General features: G+C 49.5%; 1 protein-coding gene across 4 annotated transcripts; it reads right to left on the bottom strand.

Annotated features, from left to right (window-relative positions):
* Positions 1-215: 215 nt before the first annotated feature.
* baz1a (bromodomain adjacent to zinc finger domain, 1A) lies at positions 216-15,536 on the bottom strand. Of its 4 annotated transcripts, none has more exons than XM_047017446.1 (29): positions 15,425-15,536; positions 14,924-15,079; positions 13,728-14,006; positions 12,165-12,323; positions 11,695-11,796; positions 11,507-11,594; positions 11,208-11,342; positions 10,949-11,021; positions 10,687-10,853; positions 10,490-10,585; positions 10,250-10,388; positions 9,995-10,141; positions 9,736-9,831; positions 9,376-9,600; positions 9,064-9,229; positions 7,035-7,145; positions 6,859-6,947; positions 6,552-6,652; positions 6,016-6,463; positions 5,570-5,739; positions 5,146-5,300; positions 4,767-4,927; positions 3,636-3,704; positions 3,249-3,496; positions 2,748-2,959; positions 2,302-2,618; positions 1,891-2,069; positions 1,654-1,741; positions 216-1,379 (listed from the first exon to the last, which is right to left on the bottom strand). In XM_047017446.1, exons 2-29 carry the CDS (start codon positions 15,034-15,036, stop codon positions 1,204-1,206), a joined length of 4,509 nt encoding a protein of 1,502 aa, XP_046873402.1. In that variant the 5' UTR covers positions 15,037-15,079; positions 15,425-15,536; the 3' UTR covers positions 216-1,203. The 4 variants fall into 4 exon arrangements, with proteins under 4 accessions (XP_046873402.1, XP_046873405.1, XP_046873404.1 ...); XM_047017449.1 differs by having other exon boundaries at positions 3,636-3,695; positions 15,425-15,530; XM_047017448.1 differs by having other exon boundaries at positions 1,891-2,066; positions 15,425-15,530.
* Positions 15,537-15,660: the final 124 nt, after the last annotated feature.

A 15,660-nucleotide genomic window follows, 5' to 3' on the forward strand; every position in this document is an offset into this window, starting at 1 on the left:
AACCAACTTTTAAACTTCTCCTGAGCAAAAAAAAACAAATAAAAAAAAACAACTCGTAATTCAGTTTCCCAAAAATAAACATTTGTATAGAAAGAAAAATATATATTTCTACAATTTGTAAAGTTCTTGATATGAGGTGCAAATGAAGTCTTCTTGATGTTACTTAAATCTATAAAATAAAATCCTCTAGTTAAAGATGAGATGTAAACAATAACTATTAAACAAAAGTCAATTTATTTTTACATACAGAAAAATGTACAAGACAGCAAATACAAAAGCAAAAGTTCAGAAAGTTTAGGGGGAAACTCAGTATTTAAACTCTACCCTAAAACTCAACAGAAAGCTATGTCAATTAATCTTTACAAAAACATGGTCTATATATATTTAAAAGAAAATCATAAATAAAGCAGGTCATCCTCACACACAAACTAAATAAATAACCAATAAGAAAAAAACAAAATGGGGATTATGGAACATTTGATAAGGATTAAATGATGGTTGTTCCAGTGTAGTGTCACTGAAGCCCCTCCCCCCTTCAGGGTGTGTGTTGATGGACAGTCGATTCTGGGACATTTTTCTACTAAGTTACAACTGAGAAAACGCACAAACAAACTTAGAACAGTCATCTTGAGGTGGCAATACCTAATTAATCAAAGTTGTTGAGGTCATTCACTTGAGAGATGTGCTCAAAACAGTAGTCTAGAAATGCTGCCAAGAAAATACAAAACATAATGCACCGTTGTAAAAAACGTAATTTTCAATTACAAATCACAATTTGTTTTCCCTGAGTGAAAATGAATAAAATCGACTGTTTTCAAATAATATCCAGTGCAAAGTAGATTCACATCAAGTTAATCCTGTGTTGTCATCTGACGGTATGTGGTGCTGTCTTACGTGGCCATTTTGCTTTGGGAATGTTCAAAAACTCCAGTTTGGTGCTAGGAAAGTTCAATCCAGTCTGTTTACAAACAAACTCCACATCCCTCCCTTGCCCCTGCCTGGCTTGGCTCTAGATCTGAGAGGAATGGACTGGTATAAGCAACATGGTGATAACTTGATCTTGTTGCCTGATATGCTATGATGTACTTAGGCCTATAGTGCAGATCTATCAACATTACTTAACTGCCTCTACTTTCCACCAAGCACCTTCAAGGACATTGTGTCAGTTCTAGAGAGGCAGGCAGGGGTGTAGGGGATGGTGTGTTACATCCGGGGCCGTTTCTGAGGAGGAGGAGACGTCTTGTCAGACAGACCCAGCTTCTGGAGCTCAGAGTAGAAGTAATACTGGAGCCTGGTCCCAGCCTTGGCCTCGTTGGTGTGGCGAGGGTTGTACTGCAGACAGTTGGCAAACATCAGCTCCACGTCATCAATGTACTCCGCTGGGGGGGGGGGGGGGGGGGGGTGGTGGTGGGGGGAGAAGCAACAGGTTGCCGTCAACAACAAGAATCTTCAGGGTCAATGATTTCATTCCCATGGACATTAAATTATTCTGATGATAGGTATTTACTGTTAGTAAAATGGCATTGGGAGATATTTACGTGAAGTAAAATAAGTGAAGTGATGCATTTCGTTGAGGCAAATACTATGCAGCAAAGTTACAGAATCTAAAGATAGTTGTTGAGGGGTGAGGTGTAATATGTCTGTAGAGCTCACCAGATGTTTTGTATTCACAGTTGTTGACCTTCTCCCTAATGGTGCTCAGGGCAATAGGCTTCTTGATGATATCATAGTAGTCAGGTACCTACACACAAAGATTAAGAAGAGAAAGAATCACACACCACACCTCTGGACAGGGAGCGCGTGCGTGTGCAGGCACGTGTGAGCGAAGGGGTAAAACGAGCTATAAAGTCTCACTCCTTGAGTAGCAAGTGTGTGATAAACCCTGTATACCTGAGTCCTGGAGACCAGCTTCATGAAGGGCCAGCTGTCCTCGTGTCTGACCAGCTCCACGGTCAGCTGCTCGCAGGCCGACAGCTCGTGCACGCCGTGGTTCCTGCCAGAGCTGCGGCGGCTGGACGAGGAGGACGAGGTCGTCAGCAGGACGGGCTTTGGCTTGGTGGAGACCTCTGCTGGCCAGACAGGGAAATGACAGGCAGGTGACCCAACGAAGGCAGGAAGGAAAGGGAAAAATGTATTTGTGAAAATAATAGCTTTAGCCATTTAACAATGTGTCAATTTAGTCATATAACACAAAGTGAACTCTGTGTGGGGGGGGAAAGAAAAGAGAGAGAACATAAAAATGACTACCGTCTAACATGAAAACCATAAACTTTATTGCCTTTATTATCCCATGATGCATACCTGCGGGGGGACGTTTTGAGGCAGGTGAGGGGGTCTTGCCGTTGGGAGCCAGGATCTCATGGCTGAGGCGAGAGCTGGCGCGGCTTCCTGCCCTAGGAGGAGCTCTGCCGTTGGACACGGGGGTGGGCTTCTTCCCTGAGCCCCTGGAGGCCGAGCCGGAGGCCGCCCTCCCAGAGGAGGGGGCCTGTCTGGGGGTGGTCTGCTGGCTGCGGGGGGTAGAGTGGCTGGAGCTGCTTTTGCTGGGGGTCTTGGTGTTGGACCGGCCTCCTTTAGCGGGCGGGGGGAGCTTAACGGCAGCCCGGCCCTTCTTAGTCACACTACAGAGGGGAAACATCCACGAACATCCTCATATTTTAGAATTGGGAGACTGATGACATAAGCAACTTACTCAACCGCAAAACTAGTTGTCATGATCTTCTCAGCCCATGACATGTACACAATCACACCTCTCTTTTACTTCCTCCTCTTCAGAATCCTCCTCCAACTCTTCCTCTTCCGACTCCTCCTCTTCGGTGCCTTCTTCCGACTCCTCCTCAGAGCCTCTCTCTTCCTCCATCTCTTCCTCTGAGTCCACAGACGAGCGCTGGCGCGAGGTGAGACGGTTGGCCCGCTGTTTGGGTCGACACTCCGGACAGAACCAGTCCTCAGCAGGGACCGCCTGGAGAGAACACAAGGAAGGTTCCAGAATTAGGGTCTTGCCTCAGACCTACATTAATACTGTAAGAATTTGATACATTTTTACATTTGGGGAGGTGGAAGGCATTTCTGCCTTTATTATTTTTTACAGTGAAGATATAGAGAGAGACAAGAAATGTAGGGAGGCCGGGAGAGTGAAGAGGACATTCAGCAAACCACCTGGGGTGGATTTGAACCAAACCCTGTGCCACGCGCACTTAGCCACCGGGGCGCCCCTAGACCGACAGCGCTGCGGTAACTCTGAGTCCTACCTTGAGTTTGGGCCTGATGCAGTGGATGTGGTGTCCCCGGTCGCAGCCGTCGCAGAGCAACATGTTCTCGGCGTCTCCCTTGCGCCGGCAGACCTTGCAGCGGGCGTTGAGCAGGGACTTGGCCCACAGCACGCTCCTCTCCAGGGTGGAGAGGTGGAGGAACACCTGGGACAGGCTGGAGCACGCCTGCAGAGAGTCCCGCCACCGCTCCAGCACCGTCTTACACACACGCCCGCTGTCACTGCCGTCTGAACACACACACACACGAGGACACACACCAGATCAGAAAGTGTTCTCGTCGGCATACTACTTCTAGCTAAAGGGTTGGTAGGGAACTAGCCCGATGACAAATATTCGACTCAGTGACTTGATTATTTTGTTTCTTACCGTCTTTATCACTAGACTGGTCCTTGTCTTTCTTCTTAGTCTTTTGATCCTTCTTAGAGTCTTCATCCCCTGGAAGAGGTAGGGGAGGAATTACAAGATGGACTCGCGGAGGGAGGAGGGTTGGCACTAGGTTCTGACTGGTTCGTCATGTCCGTCTAAAGGACAGCCAGTAATCTGTTGAGTCATGTCATCAGGAGCTTAACTACCTCAACAGTGGATCAACAAGGGTCCTTAATGACCAGCTCTGTAGGGAGGAGTACACATCTTCAGTTGGAAAGGTTGGGAGGCATCAGTCATCTAAGCTGTGTGTGTATGTGCGTGTGTGCAGTGTTTCCCCTAGGATTTTTTTTAGCAGTGGGGGCAGGTCAGGTCTAACCCCCCCCCCCCCCGCCAAAACAAAGTGCTAACCCTTTATTTCGGAGCAGCTTAATGTAATAGTCTAATAGCTAATGTAATATTGCACATACTTTCGTCCTATTTCCCCTAAATTAGCATACTTAAAGACACCTTACAGTATGTTCTAAATGGCATAAATGCTGCCAATGAATAATTGACGTAACAACTTATTGTAAATGCAGTGGCCTAGCCTACAGATTAAGGTAGGCCACTCGGAAGCATGTACACTGTCTGCTTCATTTGACCTTGCTAAGCATTCTGTGGCAAATAATAACAATATACCCACTATTTATTCATTAAAACTAGGCTACTTGAGCATAATAATGCACCTAAAATACACAACGTGAGCAAGGGCAGCAATCGCTATCGAATCAACAGACGTGCAATTTCGCTAGCAGTTGAAGAATACAAACAAGGAAAATCACCAGTTAACTTAATTTAAATTTGCAAGAACTATAGACTAATACAATAACAGGCTTAAATGAACTGACAACATAAATTATACGACTTTCAGTTCTCAAGGATGCACACGCGCAATCTCACCTGCGCTGTGAAGCGCGTCTGTGCTATTCTCCGACATGCGCTCTAACAATCACGGCTGATAGACGGCCTAACATTTTGTACAGCTCTAATTCTGATACCGTGGCGGTAGAAATGTAACCGTAGCGGGCCGCCAACATAGGGGAAACACTGGTGTGTGTGTGCGTGGGTGGGTTGGGTGTTCAGTAGCCCTACCCAGAGGTGCCTTGAGAAACTTCCTCTCCATGCCCTGTTCGATCTGCACCAGGGCCTGGGCCAGCAGATGGACCGTGTTGTTGACAGGCTGGGGGGTCCCCGACCCGCTGGAACACCCCGGTGTCGCCACGCTGCCCCCCTCAGCCTTCAGCTCGGCCAGCCTGCTCAACACAACACAGGGGAAACTGTTGATGTGTTGTGGTTTTGGTGGGTGCCAGTTGACACGTAAAGGGGGCAGAGAGGAGGGGAGGAGAGAGGGAGAGGTGAGGGGTGTGCAGGAGACCCACTGATGCAGATACACATTTCAAGGACCTCCCTCAATTCCCATTTGCAAATACTGTGGAGCTGTCGAGCCAGGTCGAGCAGAGGCATCGTTTACCTGTCTCTAGTGCTTCCTCTCTGGGGCTGACAGTCCACCTCCATGTCCTCCACCTCTCCATTCACCTTCAGCCCGTTCTCCTTTGCGCCGTCTGGGGTCAGCAGGTCGTAATGGCCCTGCTCCAGAGCTGCCCTCCACGCACTCCTCTCCATCACCTACACACACACACACACACACACACACACACACACACACACACACACACTTAGCTACATAACCTAAGGATTTATCAACAGTCAACTGGACAAAATGTCACCTTGTAAAAAATTAAAGATATTTCATTTAAAGCCAGTACACAACTAATTGCCCACTGGGAAATTAAGATATTGAATTAAGTGTCCTGCAGTCAAAGAGACTGATTTGTCAAATGCACAGTTTAGCAGGTCATTCTGGCCAAAGAAGTTCTTCCAACAAGGCAAGGTACCTTGAGGTTCCCTAGGGTTCCCTGGTAGATGCGGTCCTCGATGTCCAGCAGCAGATCCCTCAGACGGTTCTCCATGAACCGCTCAGCCGGAGCAGAGGATTCTGGGACGGCTGTGGAGGACTTGGTCCTGGAGGAACTGCCTCCAGCTTTCCCTGCATCCTGGGGCTTGTCTGGACAGGACAGGAGAGAGAGCGTGAGGAACCAGGTTGACATACTGCAGCCTGACCTGCATCCTGGGGCCTGTCTGGCTGCATGGTTCTGTCTGACCACAGTAGATACCTCTCCTATCTAACCCTTGTTCTACACAGGAGTTCTAGCCTGTGGCACTTAATCTACGGTGCCTGTAGCTATACAACTGAGACCCATTTCAGCTGTATGACGTAGCTACATCAGATGGGTTTAGATGTTGTTAGATATAGTCAGATGTGTAAATAGTGTCTCAGTACCTGCATGGTTGTATCTGTCGGCTGCGGAGGTGGACAGCAGCTGAGCGATGCGTTCCCTCTCCAGCAGCAGAGCCTCCCTCAGCGTGTTCTCACGGTGCCCTCTGGGGTTCAGCGCCGCGATCAGCCGATCCACCTCCTCCACCGTGCTGTAGAACGCCCACTGGTTGGGCCGGTTGACGGGCGGGCCGCAGACGTGCACTGGGGCGGAGCCCGGGTCAGAGGCGGGGCTGGACACGGCGGTGTCGGCCCCTTCCTGGTCCTCCGTCTTGGCTTCCTGTTTGGGCTGGGGCAGGAGCATGTCCTCGGTCAGGCCCAGGAAGTCGTCCTCCACGAAGAGGGCGGAGGCGCCGGGGAAGAGCCAGTAGCGCCTGTAGAGGCGGTCGCGGCCCAGAGGGAGGATGTACGTGCAGGCGGCCGCCTTCTGGATCCGCTCCTGCAGCTCTCGCACCTGGGAGCAACGGCAATGTTGTTAGTGCTGTACGGGACGAGGATGGTGGTGTCTGGGTATGTACACACACACACACACGCAGCCCTACCTTCTCCTGCTCCTGATGCAGATCCTCAGGGTTCAGACCCAAGGGGGCGGGGTCTTCCTTAGGCTCTGCCTGCTTCTGTTTCGGACCACCGCCTCCAATCTCTGGAGAAAGAAAACAGTTTCAGCTAGAGCAAAAGTGGCTCGTTTGGAACAAAATGTTATGGTTTGTGAGGGAAGCTTGGAAAATTCTGTGATACCACAATTTCAGTGGCTGGACCCCCGCCAGGGAGATTGTGAACTTGTGTTCAATACACTGTGAATTATGGTAGTTACAGTGCTCAGAATTGGACGTATTTCTAGAATTGTACTTTTCTTGGCCTTGCTCTGTTCGTCCTCGTCCTCTGTCTGGTGTCCTCCATGACTCTCTGTACTGGTGTTCATGTCCTCAGCTCCCTCCCTGGACACACACAGGAACACACCAAGGTTAGCGTTCAGGTCAGCGGTACCAGCTCTGTACCGTGTGCGAGGTGTGTGAGGTACGTACCTGGTGGAGTGGCTGGCGTTCTCCTGCTCTTTCATCTTCTCGTGTTTCTCCTGCAGCTCCCTGAGCTTGAGCTCCTGCTCACGTAGCTTCTCCTCCTTCCGCTTGCGCACCCTGGGACAGTCCCCACCAGCAACATTACATTACATTTACATTACGTCATTTAGCATACGCTCTTATCCAGAGCGACTTACAGTAAGTACAGGGACATTTCCACGAGGCAAGTAGGGTGAAGTGTCTTGCCCAAGGACACAACGTCATTTTGCCTCGGCCAGGAATCGAACTGGCGACCTTCAGATTACTAGCCCGATTTCCTAACCCCTCAGCCACCTGACTCCCCGCAACATGAGGGGGTGTGCCCTCCTCCTACTGGGTGTGGGTGGGTGTGTGTGTGTGTACTTCCTTGTTTTTCTCCTTCTTGTGTGTGACCTCCTCCTTCTCCTTGTGTGTGTGAACAGCCTCCTCTCTGTGTGTGTGTGTACCTGTGTGCGGCCTCCTCTCTCTGTGTGTGTGTGTGTGTGTACCTGTGTGCGGCCTCCTCTCTCTGTGTGTGTGTGTGTGTGTACCTGTGTGCGGCCTCCTCTCTCTGTGTGTGTGTGTGTACCTGTGTGCGGCCTCCTCTCTCTGTGTGTGTGTGTGCCTGTGTGCTGCCTCCTCTCTCTGTGTGTGTGTGTACCTGTGTGCGGCCTCCTCTCTCTGTGTGTGTGTGTGTACCTGTGTGCGGCCTCCTCTCTGTGTGTGTGTGTGTGTGTGTGTGTGTGTGTGTGTGTGTGTGTGTGTGTGTGTGTGTGTGTACCTGTGTGCTGCCTCCTCTCTGTGTGTGTGTGTGTACCTGTGTGCGGCCTCCTCCCTCTGTGTGTGTGTACCTGTGTGCGGCCTCCTCCCTCTGTGTGTGTGTACCTGTGTGCTGCCTCCTCTCTCTGTGTGTGTGTGTGTACCTGTGTGCGGCCTCCTCTCTCTGTGTGTGTGTGTACCTGTGTGCGGCCTCCTCTCTCTGTGTGTGTGTGTGCCTGTGTGCTGCCTCCTCTCTCTGTGTGTGTGTGTGTACCTGTGTGCGGCCTCCTCTCTGTGTGTGTGTGTGTGTGTGTGTGTGTGTGTGTGTGTGTGTGTGTGTGTGTGTGTGTGTACCTGTGTGCTGCCTCCTCTCTGTGTGTGTGTGTGTACCTGTGTGCGGCCTCCTCCCTCTGTGTGTGTGTACCTGTGTGCTGCCTCCTCTCTCTGTGTGTGTGTGTGTACCTGTGTGCGGCCTCCTCTCTCTGTGTGTGTGTGTGTACCTGTGTGCGGCCTCCTCTCTCTGTGTGTGTGTGTGCCTGTGTGCTGCCTCCTCTCTCTGTGTGTGTGTGTACCTGTGTGCGGCCTCCTCTCTCTGTGTGTGTGTGTGTACCTGTGTGCGGCCTCCTCTCTGTGTGTGTGTGTGTGTGTGTGTGTGTGTGTGTGTGTGTGTGTGTGTGTGTGTGTGTACCTGTGTGCTGCCTCCTCTCTGTGTGTGTGTGTGTACCTGTGTGCGGCCTCCTCTCTGTGTGTGTGTGTGTGTGTGTGTGTGTGTGTGTGTGTGTGTGTGTGTGTGTACCTGTGTGCTGCCTCCTCCCTCTGTGTGTGTGTGTACCTGTGTGCTGCCTCCTCTCTGTGTGTGTGTGTGTACCTGTGTGCGGCCTCCTCTCTGTGTGTGTGTGTGTGTGTGTGTGTGTGTGTGTGTGTGTGTGTGTGTGTACCTGTGTGCTGCCTCCTCCCTCTGTGTGTGTGTGTGCCTGTGTGCTGCCTCCTCTCTGTGTGTGTGTGTGTACCTGTGTGCGGCCTCCTCTCTCTGTGTGTGTGTACCTGTGTGCGGCCTCCTCTCTCTGTGTGTGTGTACCTGTGTGCGGCCTCCTCTCTCTGTGTGTGTGTGTGCCTGTGTGCTGCCTCCTCTCTGTGTGTGTGTGTGCCTGTGTGCTGCCTCCTCTCTCTGTGTGTGTGTGTACCTGTGTGCGGCCTCCTCTCTCTGTGTGTGTGTGTGTACCTGTGTGCTGCCTCCTCCCTCTGTGTGTGTGTGTACCTGTGTGCGGCCTCCTCCCTCTCCCTGCGGTGCTGCTCAGCCTTCAGCTCCCTGAGCTCCTGCTTGGCCTGCCTCTGCTCCTCAGCACTGTCCTCGATGAAGTCCCTGGTGGACACCAGCGTCAGCAGCTTTCCACACAAGGCGTGCAGGATCTTCATCTTCTCACCTGAACACACACACCCACAAATAACTCAGGGCTTGAAGCTACTCTGATGTTGTATTACTGTGGAGGGTGAAGTTGAGTTTAGAGGGAGTGGAGAACCCAGCAGTAAGAAGAAGCTGTCTGGGTGTTTTACTGTGTGTGTGTCTGACCTGGCAGCAGGTCGTAGACAGCAGTGCAGGACAGCCTCTTGAGAATGGCAGGGTTGGCCAGTCGGAGCTCCACACATGGGTCGTCGCTGGAGATGAAGCCCCCCTGCTTCTGGTAACGGAACTTGGCGTTGCTGTTGTTGCAGTCGGCGCCCGAGGCCAGGAGGTGGAGCCTCAGGATCTCTGACAGGGTGCAGCTGTCCAGGTCCAACTGCTTCAGACTGCAGCCTGGGGGCGAGAGAGGTAGAGTCACGCATCGCAAACATACTCTTACTCTCCAGTCAACAGTTGGCCTTGTCTATTTTTTGGTGTCGGTATTGATTGATGGACTTGTATTAGCGGGCGAGCTGATTGACTGGTTACCTTGGTGTAGCTGTGGCCAGGCAGCAGCAAGGGCAGCCACAGCGCTGATGGCTGACTGGGTGGGATCTGAATCATCATCCAGCGCCTCGCTAAGATCTGCAGCCAGAAGGTCCACTTTAGCTGCCAACATACTTAACATAACTGTTCAGTTTGTTTGATGACTTTACCATACACTTTTAACAAAGAGTCTTCCCCCCCCCCCCCCCCCCCCCCCCCCCCCCCCCCCAGAGAGACCGTTTGTGAAACGTCATCAACATGCCTTTGGTGTCGGCCTCGGCCACCTGGTTTTTGGCCACCTCCTCCTGCTCCTCCGCCAGAGCCTGGAAGATGGCCGACAGGAAGAAGAAGAGCAGCTCGCACAGGGGCCCCTCAGGGTCCGAACCCACCAGTGCCTCCTCCAGAACCTCTGCAGGAACCAAAAAGATTTCATGTTACAACAAAACAGGCTGTTGGGAGTCTAAGCCAAGCAAGGTTTCCTGGTCTGGTTTAAATATCCAATCAAAGTCTTTCTGACCTAAGGAGACTCTGTCCGGGAACTCATCCTTCAGGTCGAACAGTTCTCCAAAGGACTTGAGGAACTCCAGAACCATGAGAGCGTCTCCAAACAGCTCAGCTGGAAGGCGGGTTTTCACCGGTACCGGACTGGGAAGCTCCTACAGGAAACATGGATGAGAGAGGAGAGGAGATCAGAGACAGAAAAACAAACACACAGACAGATGGATGGAGACAGAGATGAAACAGAGAGTCTTATTACCTGCAGGTCTTCACACTCCATGTCCTCTCTGGGTTTGTTCCACAGCTTCAGACGCTCTGCATACTTCTTCTTCTCCTCCTTCAGCTTCTCTCGCTCCTGAGTGGAGAAATACACGCTTGGTTTACAGCACAAGAGGTGAAGTGATGTATGCACTGAGGAGGACGCTGAAGTCCTTTCACTGTGAAGATCCCCCTCACCTTCTCCTTCTCCAGTTTCATGCGATCTTTCTCCTCCTTCCTTCTCTGCCTCTCCTCTTCAAACATCTTTTTCAGCTCTTCTTTCTTTTTCTCTTTGTCCTCCTTCTCCCTCTTCTTGGCCTCCAAAGCACCCTCTTTCTCCTTCTTCAACTTGGCCTTCTCCTGGACTGAACATGGGCCCCCCAAAAACATGTTTCAGCTTGAATCAACATACTTTGTGTTGAATACCAAAAGGTAAAAAAAACTTTAATCTATGACTCACCAACAGCCATTTCCTCTTTCTGCTGCATTAGATGAAGCTTCTCCTTTGCTGCCTTCAGGAGACTATGTCCCAACTACAGAACAGAGCCACAACACTGGTTTAAAGTATGGTTCACATTCGGTTACGTGCGAAGTCTAGGGGAACGGGCTCAGTGGCTCCACACATCTGAAACTTGGTGGAAGCTCAAAAGGGAAAACATGATACACCAATCACGTTACAGCTCAGGAATATAAAGAGCAAATCACAGCCGGCCTATTACCTCTCCAGGAGAGCCATCTCCAGGCCGTTTGCCCCGCCCCTTCGCGGGTGGGCTGAAGACAAAGACTGGTGGTTCATCTGGGAAAAACTGGGAGAAGGTTGTCTCTGACAGACAGTACTTAGCTATGGTGGAGGCCTAGGAGGAAGGTAACAAGGTTATGTAATGCTAGCTAGCTAGCAACAACATACAGACCTGAGAAAACACAATTTACTCAAGATCAAAAATCCCAGCTCCAAAACTAAACAGCCATTCCTGAATGGTCTTCCTTCCATTTTCCAGTTAGAAGCCATTTTCCCTACCTTGAGGCCGATGGCTCCGTTCTGAGGTTCACAGTGCTGTTTGAGGAGCAGCTTCAGCCTCTCCCGGGACAGTGTGTTCTTCTTGCGGCTGAAACAATGGAGAGCGTTTTAAAAAAGGTAGCGTGTATTGTGACACGCATCCAAACACAGTTCACCCTCCAGACAGCGGAAGAGGATCGAGATTTCACCTCATCTGAGCAGCCTTGGTCACAATGGGTTCACAACCTTCTGTCTTAATGGGACGGACTTTGTACTTTATCACTGCTGGGTTGATTGGTTTCTTCTTACGGCTGTCAACATAAGAGATAGAAAAGGGGAGAGTGAGAGACCACAAGTGTTTTTTGATAAGTAGACAGAAGAAGGAGGTTGAGACCAGGTAAGACCGAATGCAGGCTCCAGCAGAGGAAACCACTGATTTAGTTTTTTTGAGGTAGGATGTGGTCGGGGTCTATGACATGCATTCATTCATGCTCATTACAGTAAAAGGTGTGAGCAGCCTATGCTTGTCAGGGTGTTTAACATTACTTTATTCCAAATCTTCCTTATTAAAGACTATCCGTATTCCAGATTTGTCATTGCTGTGTGTATTTTAGGGTGTAACTGCACCATCCTAAACCAAATGGTCTCGTCTGGACAATAACCTCCCACTCCCACTCACCCATTGGCCAGTGACTTGGGGGACTTGAGGACGCTGCTCTCCTCGTCACTGTCACTGATGACGATGGCGTCCCCGTCTGAGGGGGGCTTTGTGTGACCGTTCATGCCCCCGTTAGAGTTGGAGTGTGGGGACTGCACCTCCAGGATCTCACATGGCTGTCTGCCAGGGAAACAAACACATCAGGGTAAAGATGCTGTTTGGGAGAAAACCCTTTAAAGAAGTGGGCGATAACAGGAACAACGCATCAAGTTTATTCATACATTTTGGACTTTTAAAACGGCACATCAAAGCAAGCACCTGGAGACGTAATTGTATTCTGTAGCTTTTCTAAATAGTTTAATAAGATACAGAGTGGATAAAAACAGCAGGAACAGAAGCATGAACACAGTCAAGTAAGAGATCATCTGACAGAGAACGCACCAACGAACGCACTAACGAACGCCTGACCCACTACAAGACCAAATACAGACACTGTGTACAGGCCTATAACATAGCTAAGCACATCCGGCTAAGCACTGGTACCCAACTGTGCCACAGCAATCTGCCAGATAAAGCCCACAGAGCCACTAGTGGCCTCGGCACAGCGATTGTCTGCACTCCCGCCTCTCCCGATACCCTTCCCTCCCCCCTGCTGAGCCCATGCTGCCTGGCGTCTGGCTGCCTCCGCTCCACTCGCACATTACAATGATGTGAAGTCTGGGCGAGTCTTTCTGCCTTGACAGCCAATCAGACAGCTCTGCCATTTCTTGGCTCCGCCCAGTACCTTCTGTGTTGTGTTATCTCTGCAGACAGCAAGGTCAGGCCGCGATGGCTGACTAGTTTGCGGATCCACTCTCTCCGTGCAGAAAAAACGGCTCTGGTTAGCTTGTTAGCAGTTTAGGCCTTTTAATACGGATCAGCTGCTAGGTTTGACTGTCTGTAACCACATGATTACAGACTGGTTGGTGACTTTAGTGACAAGAGTGCTGCAACAAATGCACTTCCGTTCTTCTTCCTCTGTTGTTTGATAAGAAATGTCATAACGGGGCTTCCGTGATCCGGGCAAAGCTGAGAAATGGTAGCCTGTATGGCCACTAAAGGCTGAAGAATAGCTAGGAGCTTCTGCAGACTGAGCCATCCATGTGTGAAGCCACACCCAGTACCGTTCCATCCAGCTCTGAAGGCTCTCATCAAACAGCTCACAATCAGGGTCATGGCTACCAGGAGTTCCTTCATTCTTAGGCTGAATGGAGATAGTATAAAACCACAGCATCATCCTGTTCGGGACCCTTCGACACTGCTTAACCTTATCTCTTTCCCCTCACAGGTCAACAAAGTCTTAAGGACCAGGTGGAGGAACCTAACCAAAAGCCTACACAGTGCTGTGTATGTGCTATTTAAGAACTAAGGTGCCATCACATTGATAACTTTGTTATGAGAATGAAACTGATGTGCATTGGACCTGTCCCCAAGTTGGCACTGATAAGACTGGTTGGTTTCATTGCACTGGGTATTACACATCCACTGCACCCCCAGTATAGTCAGGCCTGCTGACATGGGACCGGTTGGGGATCGGCATCCTACCTGGCTCCTCCTCTGTGTAGAACATCCACCAACTCCCCAGGGAAAAACCTGTCCTTGGCGTAGGAGTAAACATCGTCGCAGATCTCGTGGAGGCGTGTGCGGTGTGTGAGGGCGGTCAGGTGCAGCAGAGGGAGGACCAGTGAAGATGGAAAGTTCTGGAGGTTCTGCCGGGCCTTCTTCTCGCTCTCTACAGCCTCCAGGTAGGTCAGGCCAGGCTTACCAGTCAGGGCACAGCTCCACACAAGGCTGTTGCACAGAATAGTGCGCTCAAAGAACTCACTGGAAAGAGACAGGAAGAGGTGAGATTGGTATTGTTGTCCACTCAGCTCATTATCACTATAAGATTCAGATAACCACCACTTCACCAGTTTAACACCAGACATTGACATTTCTGATTCGCATTACATAGAATGTACACCAGACTAATGAATGTCCAGATAAATTGAGAAAAATGCAGTGTGCTTCCTAAGCAGGACTTTAAAAGTCAAACAAAAGTGTTCAAATGTCCATATAGGGCACGGTGTAGCTATGCCATTGCCTAGCATTGTTATGTTTTCACTCCAACAATAGGCTACACCACGCTTCTCTTCACATCTAAGCTTTAGCTTCTACTGTGCGAGAGGTTGCATGCTACTTAAGTGAGTATTATAGGCAGTGATAGTGACTTCACTCGAGAGCTCTTGGGATGTGACTGAGTACACCGATAATGCCAATGATCATTTATTTAGTTCTAAATACTAACTTGACAGTCAATACAACTTCTCTCAAGTTCGAAACTTGGGCAATCAGTTGCCTAGCAGGCCGGGCTTAAGCGTGAACACTGAGTGGCGCGTTTCAGATGCTACTTCTCTCTTAGCTAACAACCAGCCTTGGACTTGGGTTAGCTACTAGCTGCTAGTACAACTAGCTTCAGTAGCAACAAAACTACACCTGCCAAACGAAACAGACCTTATTGACTCTTAACCTCATGTAAAAGAACAAACTGTAACACCCACGGACACCTTTTCCACTTATTTACATTAAACTACATAATGTCCTTTAAAAAGTTCATTGGTGTTAATTATTAGAAACTTAACAAGATTAGTTATGCATCTTTGTACTCTTAACTGTGGATGACATCCCCTAAACTTCTTGCGACCCAAGTCAGAATCTTAGCTAGTTCTAGATATAATACCGAATGAACTTATTTAACATACTCATAGTTTCTGAAGATTTCGTGGGTGACTCGGCATAGGAACACCTCTTCGTCAGGCTTTAGGTCGGCCGGAGGTTTCTGTCTGACAAACGGCTTTCTGTGGAGAAGCGGCATCTTTCTTTATCTTCGTCTCCTTGGATGCACTGTCTCTTTCAGACTTAAAAATAGGAGGGAAAGAGACAGCATGAAGCCCTTTAAATATTAAACAAATATACACACTAAAATCAGTACTTTAGAGCCAGTGACTGTAAGGAATCAGTGATCCGAAAGCTGTAAAAATTGCTGTAAAAGATGCCAGAAATTTCAAGAGCAAAACCAGTCTTTGTTAGCAAGTGACACACGCTTCCCAGTTCCACTCACAAAGTGACTGTAATCCAGCCCACATGAAAATGTGCTCAGTAATTGACTTGTCCCATTTCTGACATCAATCTTTAGAAAGTGTACATAAAAATATGTTTAAGTAGGATATCGTTTTTAAATACATAATTCAAGAGATGTTTACCAGTTGTATAACGTTGAACAGATAATCCGCGCTCGAAAGACCGAACTCAAACGACTGTCCCACTTCGACCGTAAGCGTGTTGACGACAAGTTTTGATCCGCTCTAGTTCCCCAGGGTTGCCAGGTTTATTGAATGCATCCCTCTAACAATGTGTACACAACCCCCTATATGAGACCTTGCATGTCTATGCCAGATAAATTTGACTTTCTGAACTTCGGGAGTCACAGTAAATCCGC

Source organism: Hypomesus transpacificus, chromosome 3, assembly GCF_021917145.1.
Source record: "Hypomesus transpacificus isolate Combined female chromosome 3, fHypTra1, whole genome shotgun sequence".
In the NCBI taxonomy this organism is placed as follows: Eukaryota; Metazoa; Chordata; class Actinopteri; order Osmeriformes; family Osmeridae; genus Hypomesus; species Hypomesus transpacificus.

Coding starts and splice junctions, on each gene's coding strand:
- baz1a (XM_047017446.1), bottom strand. CDS start 15,036: ATGCCGCTTCTCCACAGAAAGCCGTTTGTCAGACAGAAACCTCCGGCC. Junction 11,343..11,506: donor ACGGAGCCATCGGCCTCAAG/GTAGGGAAAATG, acceptor CCTTCCTCCTAG/GCCTCCACCATAGCTAAGTA. Junction 3,497..3,635: donor CCAGTCTAGTGATAAAGACG/GTAAGAAACAAA, acceptor GTGTGTGTTCAG/ACGGCAGTGACAGCGGGCGT.